The 20,462-nt window shown below is 40.1% G+C and overlaps 2 protein-coding genes across 5 annotated transcripts in view; one reads left to right on the top strand and one right to left on the bottom strand.

Annotated features, from left to right (window-relative positions):
* Nucleotides 1-20,462, top strand: part of lipt2 (lipoyl(octanoyl) transferase 2) — a 447,804-nt gene that overhangs the window by 383,076 nt on the left and 44,266 nt on the right. The window lies entirely within an intron of this gene.
* The window catches only part of dtymk (deoxythymidylate kinase), a 55,254-nt gene that overhangs the window by 22,517 nt on the left and 12,275 nt on the right, over nt 1-20,462 (bottom strand). For 2 of the 4 annotated variants that reach the window (XR_002598692.2, XM_022242308.2), the window contains exons 2-3: nt 19,211-19,319; nt 8,004-8,094 (exon numbers count right to left, since the gene is read on the bottom strand). Coding sequence is in view for 3 of the 4 variants with exons in the window: in XM_022242308.2 (XP_022098000.1) it covers nt 8,004-8,094; nt 19,211-19,319 (200 nt within the window). In the remaining variant the exon portion in view is untranslated. The remainder of the gene's footprint in view (nt 1-8,003; nt 8,095-19,210; nt 19,320-20,462) is intronic. The other 2 variants (XM_087145444.1, XM_087145443.1) reach the window with 2 other exon arrangements.

The raw sequence follows: 20,462 nt of genomic DNA, 5'->3' as shown, positions 1-20,462 counted from the left end.
AACATAAAATATACATGTACATTTTATTCATTCTTAAATGCGAACCAATGTGAAATAAGTCATAGCCATCTGATTGTGTTTACGTTTGCACTAGAAAGAGCTAGCAAATCTTTTTGTTTTGATTTTGGTACCTGATAAAAATGGACATTGTTGTAGATGAAAGTGTTGAGAGTTCCTTATGATTTTAACACTGTAAGAATCTTAAAAAGGCCTGTAACTCAAAAAGTGGCTCTGATGTCTAGTATGTTAAAAAGGTTATATGTGTGTGAGCATACATAGTATGGACCTCTGCGCAAAAGAAGTCCACATACATGTATATGTACGTATGATGGCATTGTGTGGACTCGCACATGTCCACACAATGTTTTCCCCTCTCTGGAAAAGTTTCACCGCCATTTGGAATCAAGGTTATCCATGGCAAAATGAAGAACAGTCCAGGAAGTCATCAAGTTGGACAAAAAAGGAGCATTTTCCTCAAGTTTCCTTAAACCACAGGAGAATAAAGAAACGTCCACACTTTGTATGTAAAACAGGTATGTGCTAGTGAGGACTTGTGAACAAACGATGTCCACACGATGCAGAAACACAGGAATATCTGTTTATTCATGTAAACCTCTCTTACAAGTAAGTTCAACTGATGTCAACATTCAAAGTAGGAGCTTTCAACTATGACGGGAAGAAAAATGTTCCACATCAACACGAAGTCAACTTAGACTTTAAAAATCACTGAGTGGCAATTTGACAGCACCCTCGATGGTTCATCAATTGTTGATAACCAACAGCAAAGATCGTATAGCACTGAAGGCGCAAGATGAATAACTCTGCCTAAAGGGTTTAATTACCATGGGCGCCATTTGAGCAGGCGATATGCCTGCGCAGTTTATGGCAACACCTAGGTGCAGACTCACCAGGTGCACGTGCCTGCTGCAGCGCCTGTGCATTAATATCAGGTTCACATTCTTTGGAAAGTATCTGGAAAACTTCTGGGTTCAGTATCCATTTTGTCTCATCTTGAAAACTCCTACATTTCTTGATTTTGAAATCACGTGCTCTCCCACCCCATGATTTTGGAAAAGGCAGTATCAATATGTTCTATTTACCACCGTATTACATTTTTGGCTGCCCATGAGAGTTGTATTTTTCGGTAACATTTTTATTTTTATTTGAGGGCATAAGGGTTTTATTACCTTCCAAAGTTTTTTTTAATTCAGAGGGTGCATTGTTGATTGTCGTCTCATAAACTTCACACTTCAGCTTTTGAGCTAGATTATTAACCCTGTTTCTCATCTGACGGAAAGCAGCCCAATCAGTTCAAGAACTTGTAAACTAGGCGCGACATCTGATTTGCACTAACCGTTTTCTTAAGACAAGATACTCATCATTGAACCAGTTGGGACCCCTATTAGGGATTTTAAATTGTTTAAAAGGAGCATGTTTTGCACAGACTTTGCCAAGAGTTTCCTCAAAAGATGTCCATGCTACGCCAGGACTTCCAGCATTTCGAACATCTGCCCGAGAGATTAATCCCAGATCATTAGTAAAGTCCATTTCATCAAATGACCGATAGGACCTACACCTAATAATACGAGCGGGACCCTTAGAAGTGTCAGTGCTTTGCGAATAGCATAAATTAGTGAGTGGTGGCTAATAACTGACGCTAACACACCATTATATGTGTACATATCCGGATGGGTGGTCCAGACATGATCAATCAGTGTTTCTGAATTATCAGTAACCCTGGTAAGTTTCGAGATGATCTGCGATAAATGCCTTGCTGACATTAGCTCGTTAAGCTTTTTCCACTGCCAGTCAAAGTGTTTGAGAGCATCACAATTGAAGTCCCCAACGCAAACAATTTCTCCATGCGATCTTGATTCTGCACAGCATTCCATAATCTCGTCCAGCACAACCTCCAGTTCCTCAAAAAACCTGGTTACAGACATTTGGCCCATAGACAATTCCGGTGTGAATAGGACAAGTATGCGGTAGACTCAGCTTAACCCATAAGCTTTCAACTTTGGTATGCTGATAATCTGGCACATTAATTAGGTCTACAGTCAATCTGTTGTTGACATACATGTCTAGTGCCACACCACCATGGCCGTCTCCTCTATCCTTCCGTAGTAAAGTAAAACTCGGTATGTGTATCTCCGAGTCATCAATCCCATCGTGCAGCCATGTTTCGGAGATTCGCAGAATGTCAGGATTGCTTTCCACTACAAGCAAGCGTATCTCATCAAGTTTGATGTACAAAGATCTAGTATTCAAATGTAAAATCTTGATACCTTTAATATACCTAATGTCCAATGATGTCAAGGCCATCAAATGTTTTCCAGGTTGGTCATTAAGTTCAGGACTTCTGGTAGTTCGAGTATCTGGGTTATCATAAAGTGGCCCCGAAGTTGAAGGTAGGACTTGTACTGTTTTGATGTTAACTAACAGAGATCTGTCGATTGGACGAGAAATGGGCTTAGTATTCAATCGACGGGTTTCCTTTAAGGTAGCAATTGGGTAATGCTGATGCCCAGGACATAAGTTGTACAGGCATGGCGACCAGCTCTCTTTCCCCTGTATCTTAAGAGGCCATTCTTCTTAAGTATTCCAAAAATGTGATGATCAGGGTGAGCACAACAATAAGGGAACAGTTGATGCAGTGAATTCTTTATCTGTTTCGTATTCTTTGAATTGCATGATATTAGCTCCGGTTTGTGTTCAACTTCACTGATACTTCCGGTCCAGGGCTCAGAGAAATGCCGACACAAACTGTGAGATCCAAAGGAGGGTTTAGCCCAGCTAGTTGTAAAGATGTATAGACATGTTCATTCCACCTCCCAAGAAAAATTTTATGACGAAAGTTAGATTTCATTTCAACGTGAACGCCTACCCGTACGTTCATCAGTAGAGGTGTAACAACCCAGGGTAGAGAAAAGCTTGAAAACTTGTCAGCAATGGTCACTCTGTTCACAAGCAATAAAGCTTGATTCGATGAAGTACTTACATAAGCTGGGAGGCATATATGAAAAGCAGAAGTCCTGTCCAAATTTTAGCCAACATGATATGCTCAAAGGGTGCTAAAAAGTTGATCAAAAATCTTCTTGAAGAAGACAAGTTGGCACAAAAGTCACACATACAGAAACAGAAAACGCCAACAGATTCCTTCACACATCGTATAAAACACGATGGTTAAAAAAATTGAAGATAATCACAAGAATTAAAAATGAAGACTACACAAAATTAAAAATAGACTTTTGGACTCTTCGGAGCTCAGATTGTGTGACCTGGAGTTGATGTTTTCCCAGATTTGTGGGTAAATTTTGGGTACAACAAGAGCCTCACAATTTTGAGGGCATTTGTATATCAATGGTATCCTGGATGCATTTTTCTTACATTTTTTTCACCAATTCAAAGTTGAGGCTGTTTCCTACTTCCCTACGAATGGTGTCTCCTGTGTCTGCATTGACCACAAAACTTGCTGTCAATGACGGGCACGTGGAAACACCAGAGAATGAGAAACGGTGACGCAAGATGCCAATCCATTAGTTTAATAACAATTCCATGAGGAATCGGTGAAACTGAAATAAACATTGATACATTTAAATAGATTAGACATTAATAATAAGTATAAAAAATTAAACCCCAATTATAATTACGTGTAAGTCCAAACTACACATTAACCATACGTACCATCTTCTATCAAAAATTCAGGAATTTTGCCGCTTTACTAAAAACTGATTTTGTTGCCAGCAGTTGTACTTTCAAATGAATTTACAACATCTTTAATATCCAATAAATTAATCGCTCCGTCAGTTGTACACACATCATTATATGTATCATTACAACATATGCTTCAATTACACACTTAGAAATCGTTTGCGGCATCAACACCCCCTGGAATACACACAGTGAATGGTATTCAAGATGGATACTGAAATAAATGGGCCAGCAGGAGGTTTCAGGGTTTACAGCGACATTCCGGTGCCAAAAATACAAAAATAAACCGAGCAACTATAAGAAAATAAACGTCACAAATGACATATCACAACTTATACATGCACAAACACACATGCAATTCCGTACAGTTGATACGCCCATAGACTGACCTCAATTGGAACTTCCCGAAATGATATACTCAGTACGTTCACATGGTACAGGAATAGTGCAACGTGATTGGCCGAATGATATTTAATGATGACTTAATATGCATTGCAAATTACATACCAATTAATAATACATAAAGAAGGTAAGAACCGTGTGGCCTGACATCGTATGCAAATTTAACCCAGTCATAAAAAGAATCTTCAAAGGCAAGAATTCAAAAAAGTTAAACCCAGCTGGACTAGACATACATGTACTGTACTATGCAAATTACATTACACTAAAACTACAAGGAAAATAACTTATCGGTGACGATAACACTTGCAGCAAACCCTTTGTTCTGCTGTTCAGTCGGCCTAAAGAGATTCCAGAAACTTGCCGGCGAAGAGATCCTTGCCAGAAAGTGGGAGACCTTGAAGTCTAGACTTCACACCTTCACAAAGGGATATGCATCGCCTCCAAGGCATTAGCTCTGCAGGTGGAGGAAGCCAGGCAGGAGATCTGAGTGAATTGCTCGAAGGTGAGGGCCAAGCCCTCATCTAGGCCCCGGAGTGCCAGAGCCGCAAAGTCTGGGCACAATGGTGAATTCTCCTCGCATGCACATGCGATGTATTCCGAGAGGAGGAGGAAGGCTGAACAGCGAAGGCTAAGGCAAGAAGCCTTGCCCAAGTCGGAGATGATTTTGCTCCGCGCTGTGTCTGGAATTTACGGTACCGATGAGAAGTTATCGTAGTGCTCCCTCAGGAAGTGGTAATCGAGGCGGGACTTGTCACTATTGCGGAAGATCGACTTTTGAGGAGCCTTGCCCGAGTCAGTGATGATTTTGTCCCAAACTGCATCTGGAATTTCCGGCACCGATAAGAAGTTATCGTAGTCCTCCCTCGGGAAGTGGTAATAAGCCAGGGCCCTAGGAGGACAAGGGCACCAGCGTGTGGCCTTGCTGATTGAATCGAAGATCTCGGTGCAAGAGCGGTCAAGCGGGATATCTCTGAGAAAGTTGGACCCGAAGACTCCAACCTGGTCGCGTGGCGCTTGAAGGGGGCACAGCCAGTGCCCCTCTCGGGGGGAGCGGGAGCTGGAAGGCCCAGGACTTGGATCATATCACGCTGCAGGAGATGAAGCCGGCATTCAGAAGGGGTGTAGTCGCCCGTCGAGTCGGCGTCGTCTTCTCCTGACGATGGTGTCTGTTGCTCAGAGTGAGGTGCAGCCATTCCAGGGTCAGATCCATGGGTGCTCCCGTATGTGACTGAAGGTTCCGGAAGGGGACACCACCTTGGCCCAGGCTTCGGTGAGTACCACGCTCCAAGTAGTTGTCCATAACCACGGAGCGGGTTGAGGTTGCGGGAGCCGGGGGCGAAAGGCCTGGGTCTGGAGCGGTGAAAACTGGCATGGGTCTGTCGCTCAGGCAGCGAACTAAGGAGGACAGAGATTCATTGATGGACTGGAGCACTGTCATCCATAGCTCAGGGGGAGCGTTTGCATTGTTTAGGATGACGTCTCTTCTTGGTCGTCGAAGCAACCGCTGAATGGGAAGAAGAGCACTTGCTTTCTGGTCTGGAACGAGGGGGAGATTCAGCAGTCGATGCAGCAGGTAAAGTCGAAGGCTGATCCCCCAGAGGGCAGACGGGAGTTGGACGCCATCTTCTTGGGATGGCGGGCCAGCCGAGAAGGGTCCCAAATTACCGGGAATGCCGAGCCGGAAGCCAGAGCCGCGGATGGGTTGCGGAGGAATGAAGCCACGTCGGCAAAGTAGTCCCGTGGGTTCCGCGGTGCCCAGCAAGTTCTTGCTTGGCGAGAACCATCAGGCGGTCCTGACCCGGTGGAGCGCGGGGAGCCCACCCTGATGTCGTCGGTATGAGGCTGGTTAGGTGTCGGGTTGGCCGGCATTACCAAGGATGCGGCCTTGCGTGTAGCAGAGCTACAGCAGCCGGAAGCCCTTGTGGGTGGCGGGGGAAGAGGAGCCTGTTGGTCCGCTGGCTTTTGTGAGCCACGGGTGTTCTGTCAGTCGACTCGTTGGGTCTTCGACGGTCGTAGGAAGCGCTGGCTCAGTTCACTAGGCGGTCTGTTGGGAGCGGAGAAATAGAAATTATAAGTCAGAAAATTCCCCATGGGAGTCTGACTACCATGGAAATGAGTGTCGTGGTTAAGGCCGGAGTCCTCGTCTGAGCCGCTTTGGAAATGGAGCACTCTCTTGTGTGGCTTGGCCTTGCCCTCATTCTGTCAGTGATCAGAGCTCAGGCATGAACACGTGGGCTCGATCTAGCCGCATCAGTTGGCTCCTGAGCATGACTGTTGAGCAGGAGGCACTGATCCCAGTAAGGGCCCCTCCCGCTTGCGGCTAAGGCCTATATCCTCGTCAGGGCCACATATAGGGGTGAAGCACCCATGAGGCTAGGCCTTGTCCCCGTTAAACTGTTTTAAATAGGAAGCACTCTCTCAAGCGGTTAGGCCATAACCCGCAATTGCTGCTACAATATGGAAAACGCACGCTCTCTCATGCAGCAAGTGTTGTGTGGATATTACGGGCCGCTTTATAGAACGAACGGACCACACAAACGGCCCGGCCTATGGGGAGTGTAGGGTTGACCGTTCCTCGTAGCACTCTCTGTAAACACCTGCAGAATGCACACACAAACAAAAAGAGAAAAAGGGCACCAAGAAACAAGGAAATAACACTCTTACCAACACAAATGAAATCACACAAGGTAAAGGTTTATTCAGAAACGATGACTGGATGATAAAGTCAACACAGAACTGTGTAGCATAAACAGAAAACTCGAAAAATTTGAAGATGTCTAAATGACACATCAGTTGCAATACGGCGTTGCGAAAAGAAGGACGATCATGGTGGCGAGACCGCAGTGCATAGTGGGAGGTCATAGAGCATCTCGGATGATAAAGTCTTATTCAGTGAATGCCCATGCGCGCATGGGAAATTTGCGTATGTAGTGACTGTTTGGGTAGGTAGAGTGCAGTAGATTTTGATTTTTTTGTTTTTTTATGCTAATGCTATTTGCATATTCATTACCAGAACTATGATGTCATCCAAGGCACTGAATCTCAATGTTGCACTGATTTGTGCACAGAACAATTCTAGATTTTTTAACTGCTTCTATGACAGTTTTTATTTTCTTTGGCAATTTATTGCAGTGTAAGTGTATGGCAATAATCCAGCAAAAATTCTTTGCACAGAAATGCTCCCAGATTTGGGGTTCACAATTTGAACATGAAAACATGCAACCTGAACCATGTCTTCCTGGATTTACAATAAAGGAAAAGTGCCCTCACTTGTCCAGAAATGCTTGCTCAATTATTAATGTTTGAAAAAGTGCTCCGTTCAGTTCAGGTAACTCAAAAAAGTTGTCAAACAGTCTTCATACATGGAAGAAGAGTACAGAGATACACTAAAAGTTATCATATGAAAAATTCATTTCCTGGTTCCTTTAACAGATCCTATAGAAATTACTGCAGTCCTTCACATGTCCTTTTGGACTCCTATAGGATTCAGTACAGTCCTGTTGGATTCCTATAAGACTTTTTGTAAGGAGGCACAAAGCTAAGGCAGCTGTCGACAGGCAAAGTTTTTTCATTGCGGAATTTTTACACAAATGTTTGTGGAAACTTACATGTACAGAAAGCATTCCTGTACATGTATATCATGGCTGGAAGTTCACCAGTAATCCATACATTCAAAGAATATTGCAGTACCAGTGACGCAAACGTCAACCCTGCAAAACGGATGTTTGCTAACATGCTAGATGTACATTATGGTGAAGCTTGTGATGAAATCGCAGGCGACCCTTGGGAGATACTCAGTGCCAAACATTGCAGATGCGTGTTTCAAGCCGTTTGTGTGAAAAGGCCTATACTGTAGATGAACAATGTAAGGTTTAATGAACTTCACTTACTTGTTTCGCTGCTGTGAATGCAACACCAGAGTAAGAATATCTGTCAACCACCAGAGTTTTACCCTGACTCAGCTGTTTTTGCATATATGGCCTATGCAAGGAAAAAAATAACGCCTCGTTACATCTACATCTCGTATACATGTACAGTAGTTATAAATTTCATTTTATTTTGGTACACTATCTTGATATTATTAGCACATCAGTGAGTTTGATGGCTTGTTTTAATTGGTTTGACAGAGACAAAGACAAGTTTGAGGGAAACTATAAATGGGAAATGGCATGAGGAAATTAGATCACAAGGCCGATATCAGTATCAGGAATTGAATCAGGTAACCATGATGCTGTTGCTGATGCAGTTAATCAACTTTTGCCAGTTTCTAAAGGGTACAGTAAACAATACATGCAAGTCAAATCAATTACTGGCTCAGTTCCCAAGTCCTGAAGCACCTCCTCAATTCCAAGTCTGGGATACTTATAAGAAACTGAAGGCAGTGTCTATTTCCAAGGCAAGAGAGCCGGATAACATTCCTCAGAGAGTGATAAAAGAATTTGTATGTGAGCTCAGCAACCCGGTTACCAAAATTATTAATATCACTGAACAAGGGGTTTGTTCCAAGTCAGTACAAACTTGCTAATGTAATCCCAGTACCTACACGTAACAGACACCACCCTCACTTGATAAATTGAGGCCAATCTCATTGACTTGTAGTTTTGGCTAAAACTGCTGAAAACAGTATTGCCTGATTTGTGTTGAATCCAATTCAGCGTCACATTGATACATGTAGTACACAGTATAGGAACAAGAAAGGACTGATGAACTGATGTTGTCAGCTGAGAAATCAGGCAACATTAACACATTGGTACAAACTGATTTCTCAAAGGCATTTTATGTTATCGCTCACATCGCTTATGCCAATCTAATTGATCTGGGTGGTCTCCTATTGTGCGCTGGGTGGTTGACGTAACAGGTATCTCTGGTAGGAAGCAATGTGTCAAATACATGTACAAACTTATTTGATTGGATAATGCATTTGGAAGGGGTTTCACAGGGGGCCATTTTAGCTCTGATTATATTTCTCTGCATGCTTAACAGTGCTTTGAATAAATATAAGAATTCAGATATATCCACGTTTAGAAACACATGTATGTTGATAGCCTGACGATTTGCAAGGGGCAGAGTTACATGTACATGTATGTAACATTGAGCAAAATCCAAAAGAGCCTGGAAGCTTTGCATTAGTGGGCTGATGCAAAGCCAGAGCGATTCAACCATACTTTGCTGAATAGACAATGAGAAGAAAGCCAACTGGAGTAAGCACGTAGGTGCATTGGTTCATGCATGCAGTACAATTGCACTAGGCATGACAGCATACATGTACATGTAGCTTTCTCGCCTTATTTCCTTATGTTTGGCAGAGAGGTGAGACTCCCGGTGGATTTGCGTCTTGGTGTGAGCCTAGATGGGTTTTCCCATAGTGACCATGTCCAATATGTCAAGGGCCTAAGAGAACAACTGGCGAGGGCATATTAGCTGGCAACCAAAGAGTCAGCTAAGTCAGCTTTACATGCTAACAAAGTACGTCATGATGGACGTGTGCAAGGAAATGACTGGACACCTGGAGATCGTGTTCTAGTCAGAAATCTTGGTCTGAAAGGAAAGCACAAGATCCCAATCAATGGGATTCAACAGTTCACTTAACTGTAGATCGGATTAGTCCAGACATGCCAGTCTATCGTGTCAAACCAGCAGTGATGGGTGTGTCCGAACCCTGCACAGAAATATCCTTTTACCCACTGACTATCTTAATGGCAAAGAGTCCCACCATTCAGGCACCAAACCAAATTGTCCCGTAACGAGAGCCACAGGTAAGGCAAAGGTTTCACAATGTCCATCTGATTTGTCTGGAAGTCCAGATTCCAGTGATGATGAGCTGGTTGTAGTCATCCCCAAACAACTGCTGCAGTCCTCACTTTAATGCAGAGGCCCCTGAGTTTGTTCCTCTGCCACAAGTTGGTGAACCATGCTTATAATCCCATAATATCCTCCACCTTCTTGTGAGGAAGTTTGTGATGTTGGGGAAAACCCATCCTCTAAACAACTTTCGTCTCCCTGTGGGGAAATCCCAGATAGCACTGAAGAGTCATCTAGAACCCAAATGGCGTACCCAGTGCCACTGAACTTTTTCCTGCCTGACACAGATTTAAAAGAGGCACCAACAGCAGATAGTTTTGTCATTTCACCAGCACCTTCATCAAGTGCTCACGGCAATGAACAACCTCCTCAGCACATTCCTGATGGAGTGCATCCTCCATAGATTGAGGGTTCTCAATCAGGCAAACCTGCAGCTAGTCCAATAAGTACTCAGCCAGCGTTACGGACATTCCTGCTCTTGAGTACAGTTTTGTCAGATGATCACCCCTGCGGATGAAGTTTGAGGTGAAAGGAGAATCTGTGTTTGTCCTGGCAATTTCAAACTTGTGGGATATTTGGGGCAGTTTCACGGGAAAGGTTGCAAAAAAGTCTCACGGGGGGTCAGAAATGAAACTTGTTATATCAATAAACCGTGTTTGGCTATTGTAAGTGTATGAATAAAGGTAACAGAAAATGTTAATTTCAAGGCTTAAACCTTTTCCTGTTTTAATTTCAAGACACTTTGCATTTGGCATTTCATAAACTTTGTCAACTGAAGGTATCATAAACTGCTATTTCCACATTCCAGACATATTTGAAGTTGCTTTGAACTGGTTGACAGCCACCACAATAGTCATGTCTTCAACGCTAATGCAAGTTATGCCGTAAAACACAATGCATTTTTTCTGATATTTTGGGAAAATTAAGTTTTTTACTCTCTTTTTTTCTTAAAACACCACCTGTCATTTCTGCTGATTCAGACAATCATGCATCCTGCTCAGTATGTTCTCCTTTGTCCAGGGGCTACATGTACATACATGTATATGGGAGAACAGCAGTCAAAGAATTGTTTTCCTAGGTTACTGCATTCAAGAGTTATGGTGGCCTCTCTTGATGCTATGAAAACGGTTCATTTTGTTCAGGAAAGGACACAATTTTAACGTAATGCTACCTTCCATCAAGTTTGATCTTATAAAGCAATATTTTGAGAAATTTTATCATAAAGCTAATTAGATGGACAGACAGGACCAGTATAAACACTTGAACATGTTTTGCTATGAAGTGCAAAATAAAAGTAGTAAACATGTGTGATATGGTCCACATATTTATATTCTATGCCAGCGTTCTAGCCACGATAGGTGCCGCCGGGCGGCACCAACTGGTACTGTAAATTTCCGCCCAGCTCTTGGGTTCAAATTGGCTGTGCTGCCCAGCACAGATTTTCCAAATAATTAACTGAAATATTGCTAAAAATGTACCAATTTGATCATATTTCAAGCTTACAAAATTGTAGTTTTGCACTATTTTACAATTTAAACAAGTAAGTAAAGACCTAAGAAATATATTTCTCACAAATCAGCAGCTGATTGCAAAAGCATTATTGTAAACATGCCTTCAGAATGACGTGGGGGAAATCCCTTCTGGTATTCCCCTAAAAACCCAGCTACATGTACATGTATGGGCTGTGAGAGTTCCACTCACTACGCTTGATAATCCAAAAATTTACCCGGCACTAAAATGGTCCTAGCTAGAACACTGTACTATGCACGTATAAATCAACAAACTTCAGATATTGAAATACCAAAAACACACTTGAGTAAAATATGTGTTCGAGAATAATGGTTTTAAGAAGAATTTTGTAACTTGTTATGCTCTAGCTAGCTGCTGTGTACATGTATTCAGGAATGGACACAATATTTAATAAGGTGTAGAATGATACTGTCCTTCTCTTACAGTGTACATGTATAGATGTAATAATGAAGTACATGTAGACTGAAGTAATTATGGCCATTGTGGCTATTAGTAGGATGATTTACTAATCATGTGATGGTAAAATCACAACTTTAAAACAGTGGCACGAGTACTGATGTTGGTCTATGGTAGCCCCTACAAAGAAATGCATACGTATGAATACATACATGTACATGTAAACTGTACAGGAACAAATTATTTGCGCTTATCATTTTAAAGAATATGAACCTCAGCAGGTTTACTTCTGCCATAAACTTTCATAGCTTTTCGCCTTTCTCTCCTTTGCTTTGTGTTCTTCATACATGTACATGTACATTGTACATCACTGGGTTTTCTTCCTTCAGTTTGTTTAAATACACAATTGTCCTGCAAAGCTCCTTCTTCAGACATTTCTTTCTCTTCCTGAGGCCCCAGTTAAATTTAACGTGTAGTTTCTCTGCCATGTTAAGGTTGCTTGTTTAACAGTGCACTTTGGCTCATACATGTACTGTACATTTGGTGTCCACAGTGCATGCATACATCTACATGGTGAAAGCTACACATGTATCCTGGAAGGATGCTTTAAAATGTAAAAAATTAAAACAGAAGAGTGATCAGCACATGATCCGTGCATGATAAGCTGAATTGTTCCATTTTTCATAGATAAAATCACACAGCTCTATGGTAAAACCAATGAAATGGCTGTGAACAGAATGTTATGTTTAAAACTCGCGTAGGTACATGTAGATGGTTTTAAACTTGTTTAAAAAAGTGTTCTTTCCTGAACACTCTAATAACCAAAAATTTGTCTGAAACAGTAAATCATACTGAAATTAGGACAAACTGATGCATTAATTTTGTGAATTTGCCTGTACATGTATGAAACTGTAAATCAGCCAATTTCTGATAAATATTTGATTAAGTATGAATTAGATGGATACTTGATATGGCATATATTATTCATGTTATGTGGACATAATGCTCAAGTAAATGAACCCCCCCCCAAAAAAAAATACCAGCATTTTTGGGCCAATTAATTGGTTTTAATTTTAAAACACAAACTCTACAGACAATATTTATGTAAGCATACACTTCATCAAATTTAAGCAACAGAGGCTTAACTGGGTACTAAATGTTCAGGAAAGGACGATGAAGTTTAACGACAATGCCATGACAGCAATGCCGTGACAAACAGTGTCTGTTTGATCTTGTACATGTAAGTCTATGCCAAGCTACCAGTTAATGCCCCCAAAACAATTTTTCAGACTTTCTGCAAATCATGGAATGCCATGGAAAGGACGTTTTTAACTAACATTTGCATGGCATATTCATGAGCAATTATATCTTATTTACTTGTGATCACTGCAGTACAACATTTTTATATTAGGGCAGTTCCACGGAAACATCAACCTCTGGGCCAAAATTTCAAACTGGTCCAAATGTGACAAATTATATATCATTTTAAAGCTTATGGTGTACACTTTCATGAAACATACCTCATTTCTAACAACATTCAAGAATTTGGCTTTTATAAGATACTGAAAAATTGGTTTTAAATACCGAGAAATTGGGGAAAATATTTCCCCTGTGAAAGATTTTCTGTTTTTTAGCCTGATAATAATTTTTTTGTTCCAGTTTTGTTACAGTTTGAAGAGTGCCCCAATAAGTACACAATGACAGAGATGACTTTTCATTCTCCTTTTGAAATTCTATGTCAAATCTTATTTCGTAACACTTACTTTTCTTATGTACGTCCGACACCAAAATGACGTAGTTTTTTATCCCCTCAGTGCACCCTTTAGCAAAAGACTGCCAAATTTTTAATACAAAGCACAATGAGTTCCTTCTTTCTAGACATCGGCTTAACTCCCCCAATTATTTGTTCAAATACTCAAAAATTGTGGAATCAGATGTGCACGTTCGACACCGTGTACGTCCGACACTGTCAGAACCATGCATTGCTGGCAATACAATGCTTTTACACTGTACAAAAACCACTACCACCTCATTTGCATGATGGAACCTTTTGTTAAAGTACCAAATAGGCTTCACTTTTGTTTTTTACTAATTTGCATAAATTTGACTATTTGGACATAATTAGGGCTCAAAACCATTCCACGTGTGTCATGTGTGGACAAACATGTGCTTTGCATGTATTCAGAAGTAAGTCATGTCAGTGTGAGCTTTGATGAAGACAAGTAAAGTTCTACAATGTAGGTGTTGTATACATGTATATGTAATACACATCAAGAAAGAAGAATTGTCAAAGACTAAACAAAGATGTGTTTTTATACCTTTGTTAAAGGTACATGTACATGTAAAATCAATTGGTTGCACTTTGTGTTGCTTGAGGAATTAAAAGGGGTGTTCCACTTATATGCTTTCCATGGCATATACATGTACAGTATCTATCATGAAACATACAATGTAAGACTAGTTTTAAAAGCATTATGCCATTAGTCTTAAATTTCAGTAAAAAGGATAATCTCTCAGCCTAATTGCTAGCCCATTCCTTTGATTTTGCAATCAACTTGAAGGGTATATACATGTACATGTACATCTACTCATTCAGCTTCTTTTTGGATTTTACATGTGTACTAGAACCTGTGAAGTGTGAACTGGAAATCTTTAAAATTGCAGCTTAGTACACACGCAGCATTTGCATACAAAAATGTTTAATTTCATGTTCTAAAACCAAAAGATCTTACCGGTACATGTATGCAATTGTCTTTTAATTTAATTTATTTATCTAAAGGACTGTCAACTGTAGAAAACTTATTTCAGTTTAAATGTTTGACAGTACATGACTTGTTTAAGTGAGCAAAATTTGCATAAATACTTCTAGACAATATTTTCCTTCATACTGTTTCATTAAATGCCCCATCATCCAATTCCTTTCTAGTTGCTTTTGATGATTTTTGTATGGCTTGGCATTTTCTTTTGGTTTGGAAAGTTTACAAGAGCCTTCATGAAGGTAGAAAAATGAGACAAGCTTGGGTTTGAACTGATTACCTTCTATTCTGAAAAGTCAGTTTGGACGTGTACGTCCGACACCAAAAAATGTGCATGTACGTCTGACACCAATATAATAAATACTTTATCTGCAAGTCACAACAAGATGAAAATGTGTCTTGCCCTGAAGTTTATTAACAAGGGTCTGCTAAAACTAAACACAGGAAAACTACTTCAGGTCCCAGCATTTCACAGAGTTTGCGATACAAAAATGGAAACTCAAAAATTTAACTTTCTCCGAGTACGTCCAACACCATGGTGTTATGAGTCAGCTTCTACAAGGATAATAATTCTGGGTGAGGAATTTGCTTATTAAATGAATGTACCAACTAGCTGATGTCTTTTATCAAAATCATATTCTGCTTCAGGATTATAAGTATAATAGCACACACTGTTGAAGTGTCCAGAATGTATGTTCGACACCGTGGAACTACCCATTAGGTTACTAGAGTGTGTAGTGTTGTGTTGACGGATAATGAGTTACATCATGTACATTTCATTTCTTTCCATTCTAGAAGCAAAACCATGTTCAGGAGAGGACATTTTGAAAAAACATTTCACTAACAAACCAATGTCTCACTCGAAACAGTGTAAAATGAGATGTATTTGTGGACAATCACAGAGCTGTTCCTTTTGTTTGTCGTGATTGCGTATCTGCAAGTTTCAATCTGCCGGGATATGTACTTTTGGAGAGGGCTTTAAAGAATGCACTTTTAATGTCATGTGACTTGTCAACTGATGACGTCATCATCCCATGAGGTCAATTTTCGTCTATCACACCCCCTAACAGATATCTACAAAGTTTCAACCGGCTGGGGCATGTACTTCAAGAGATATAGAGCTTTCAATGACGCATATTCAATGTCACATGACTTGTCATCTGATGAGGTCATCAACCCACGAGGTCCAGTTTTGTCTATCACACACCCCGTTACAGATATCTACAAAGTTTCAACTGGCTGAGACATGTACTTCAAGAGATACAGAGATTGAAATGATGTATATTTAATGTCACATGACTTGTAATTTGATGACGTCATTATCCCATGAGGTCAATTTCCATCTATTACACATTCCTTGAAGATACATGTACAGTATCTGCAAAATTTCACCTTCAGCCCGCTGGAATGTTTACTTTTCAAAATATAGGGCTGCAAAGGATGCATCTTTAATGTCATATGTGACTTTTCAACTAATGACGACATCTTGTGTGGTCAATTTTCATCTATCACACATCTACATCTAGATACATGTATATGTACATGTATCTTAAAGTTTCAACCTGATCAGACATGTATTTCAGAAGATATAGCATGTCAAAGAATGCAATACATATACATGTATTAATGTCACGTGAATTGTCACCTGATGATCATGAGATCATAACGAGGTCAACCTTCGGCTTTAACATTTCGCTTTTCCAATTATCTGCAAAATTTCATCCTGATGGAATATGTGCATTTGTTGTTCAGGAGATACGTGTATTCGGCTACTGACAAAGGACTTCACAAACGTGTTATTAGACAGTTCAGTTTCATTTGTACGCAAGACCAAAAATCAACGTCCCTTTAATATCTGTTTAGAATAAGATGACCTTGATTGGGATCTCAGAGACAAACACAATGTTTCCCTTGCCTACTTTGAAGAAAAATAGAAAAATGGGCAACAAACCATGAATAGTTATTTCAAATGCTAATGCTTAATTCAATCACTGTGTACTTTCTTGCCTCAGCCCTGGCAAAAATATGATCGAATGTAGGGAAATTATCAGTCAGGTAAAACAAAACATGGAACTGCATCAAGTGAGGGCGCACTTCAGTTTTCTTGTAAAGGGTTTGATTGCCGGGAGAATTTTCTGCAATTGGGTGTACGGCTTTGCAACCGTGACGATGTAAAATCATCTTAACACCAGAGGATATGGGACTGTTAGGGCCATCAAAATACACAAACTAAGAGAGGTTGATTTCAAAGACGGGAAGACAAATAATGCAAACATCAATTTCACACAATTCTTCAAAAAATATTTATTTCCTATCAACAGAATTGGACAAATGATGACTTTTAACAACTGTATCTTGCAAGTGCTCAAAATGTTGAACACTGAAAGACGTCTTGTTAAAGTTATGTTCAAGAATGTTAAAGTGTCCTTACTATTTATAAAAGAAAAGAGAAAAACTGCATCAGGGCATTTCACTATTGTATATTATATACATGTACATGTAAATACCGGTAAACATTTTGTGCCCTAGATACATGTACTTAAGAAACATGGGAGCAGTTTTAAAATATCAGCAACTTATGACCATTGAAAACTTTGCACAATGCAGCTGTGAAACCTGTGTTTACAATTTCTGCAGAAATCTTGAAAATGCAAGAATCCCAAAGCTTAAAGCACAGTAACATGGCCCCGCTTGTGAATAAAAATATCTTCCAGCAAGAAGGATCATGTTTGCGCCACGCTCTGTGCAATCATATCTGGATATCGGACTAGTCCTGGCTGTAATCCACTGGCACTTGGCCAACAAGACTCAACTAGTCCATACCATCAGACTACGGAGAAAAGAGACAAGGTAGTGGTCATTCACGCTGTCTAGTTGTGTAGTGTGTGCGAACTGACTAGCCAAGCTTGGTGTGTACAAACTTTACATGGGCAAGGTGCATTGCCAGCGTGTGGCTGCTCTGAACTGGCGATCGTGAGTGCATTTTGAGCACACCTGGCGCAGCGCTGTGCTGCATGCTCTGTGGGGCCTGGCAGGTACTCCATCCACTGTGTAGTTGAGGGCACATACATTTGACGAGTCGCATGGGCCTACTATCATCACTGAACCACCCAATTATTTATGTCAGGAGTTCCAAATTCAGATCATAGCATAATGACCAACCATTAATGAACATGCCGTTCCGATCACGGTTTGGCCAGCCTCTCTGGTACACACAGGTCTTTGAATCAGCCATTCCCAATCATGGGCTGTCCAGTTGACATTGATATTTAATGACCTAAACTAAATTTGTGCATTCTGAACGCGGAGCTAAAGGAATATTCATGTGTTCATTCTATTGTGTGTCTTGTCTGGGGTTTAGTCATTGCATTTTTCACTGTGACACATGTTGTAAATTGTGAAAAGAAGTGTACCAATTGATTTTAATGAAGTCTGGACTTTGGGATATTTTGAGAAGCCCAAGCAAATTTATGATGTTGAAGGTTAGGTATCTCGTAATTTCCACTTGTCAGTAATGTTCTGAGACTAGATCAAAAAGAGATGCTTCCTCGGAAAGCTTTGCTTGTGTTTAATGAGATATTTGAGATTGTGTACTTTCCAATCACTTAGACATAACTTAGTAGAGGCTGGGAATAAGTTGTGCCCTTTACTGCGTTGAGAAATATTTGCAGATTTTTGTATGTATGCGTGTACCGGTACATGTATATGTATGTTTAAGTGAAATTAAGTCAGGACTTATCACCCATCATATCCATGGTGTGTGATAGACAGCCCTACAGTTTGGACTGATGTTTTTGTAATGCTTTTTTGATGATTATGAAAGTCGGTTGCGTTATCCTGACTTCGTATATATGCATTCAGATTAGTAATGTGGCATGGACCACTATACATGTACTCTATTTTAGTTACTGAACTGCATGTTATGAAAGAGTGTCTAAAGGGGAGTATCTGCAGTCCACCTGAAGAGCTGTCCCCAGGCATCCCAGCCACCGAGCTATTGTGACTTGCAGGTACATTGTACATTATCAGTACACCAAGGCATCCGTGGCATTAATCACCGGCATCGATCTTGCAAGATCTGCAAGTACATGTACATGTATTCCTTTGTGTTACATTTCTTCTGCTGAACATTTGCTCTTCACTTTTATCAACTGGCTACTCAACATGATGGACTCCTGTTTTCCTACCTTGGAACGGCTTGTCGCGATTCATCCCTACATTTAGAACTTTGGCGCCAATTTTTTTCTTGAGTTCAGATTGTATTCTAATTTAACAGAATCTTGTGCTTTCTATGCATGTTTATCTCACATCTTAATTTATGGCCATCTGAATTGGTGTTTTCTGCATTCACTTCATATTTTTTGTATTGATTGACTTGTTTATTCCCTCCAATAAAACAAAATCTCTTTTGTATATACATGTGAATCCTGACTTGTGTGAAGTTGAGAGTTTTTTCAAAGGAATCAAATTAATACAAAATTTGTTTCCTGCTATTTTGAAATGTGAACTACGGGTTACACTGCTGCTTACATTTAGAGTGTGGTTGGCCAGTACAAACTAATTACCACTACCGGTATGTTCTAAACAAAGAAGCAGAAGTACATGTAACTTACACTAGTTCCCATCGATTTGCTGAGAACAATAGGTGAATTGCATTATCTTGCAATTCAATTTTCTTCTCTAAGTAAGCATCAATCGTCTTGCCGGTTAAAGTGGTTCTGTCTGAAAGGAAAAAAGTGTACATACATGTATAAATAGGCAACAAAGACAGTTGTTTCCAGATGAAGAAAATGCAGTAAAAACATGTAGTCATTTTTTTGGAGAGGGGGAGTTGTTTTGGTTTGGTTAAATTTCTAAATTTATTTTGAATTCCTGCTTTTAACAATATATTTACATTATTAGTTGTCATACGAGTGTGAGTGGAATGTAAATGCAGTGCGTCCGTGTCCTTGTGATATACTTGTGATATACGGGACGCAAATGCACAACCAGTACATTAGTCTGTATTCCAAGAGCGCGACGGTGACAACAAATTTATCTTCAAGCAAGCTTGATGCGTGGTAAAATCTGTTATATACAAGTGCAAGTGAAGTGGAATTCCTTTGGATACAAAGAACACAACAACCGAGTCACAAAAATCTATCTGCTTTCTTAAAGCCTGGTTAATACTTCAAGAAAATGTGAATGTGAAGCAAATTTCATCGACATCAGCATTTGAAGTTCCATTGTGACGTGTGCCAAATTCCCTGACAAATTTGCTTCGCAGTCGCTTTTGCTTGAAGTATGAACTGGACTCAACAGCAGGAAAAATTTGCTTTCATTGAAAACTAACAGAAAACAATAATAACAACTAGAGGTTTGACGGTTGTTAAAACAACTGCAACCTGTTTCGGCATTTTTGAGAAGGCATTGAAAAAACATATAACCATGAAAATATCAGACCGAACAGAAAACACTGACATTTCATGAATGTTACAATGTACATAGTTCAGTCAGATTGACCAGAGTGCTGAAGACCGGCTGTTGAAAAACGTGTACAAAACATATAGGGGAAATTAAATAATCAAAATCAATAAGAAATAAGGCAATGATGTCATCATGATGTCATACATTAAGCTAATAATTTTTATGAGGGTTTTGGTTGGCTGTAACTTTGATGATAATCAAACATCTCAAAGTTATTCAAATTGTGGCTTGAAATTGAATACAAAGTCAATGGGCTGAAATAAATATTTAAAAATCAATAAAAAATTACATGATGGCGTCATCATGACGTTATTCATTTGCAATAATTCTTGTATCAGGGTCTTTGTTGACTTTCACTCTGATAATGATCAATCACCGTGAAGTTACCATAATAGTGGC

This window comes from Acanthaster planci, linkage group LG14 (assembly GCF_054643075.1).
Source record: "Acanthaster planci isolate LZ-2023a linkage group LG14, COTS_SCS, whole genome shotgun sequence".
NCBI lineage: Eukaryota > Metazoa > Echinodermata > Asteroidea > Valvatida > Acanthasteridae > Acanthaster > Acanthaster planci.
Note: the sequence above shows the minus strand (reverse complement) of the source record. Positions and strands in the feature narration are given on the sequence as shown.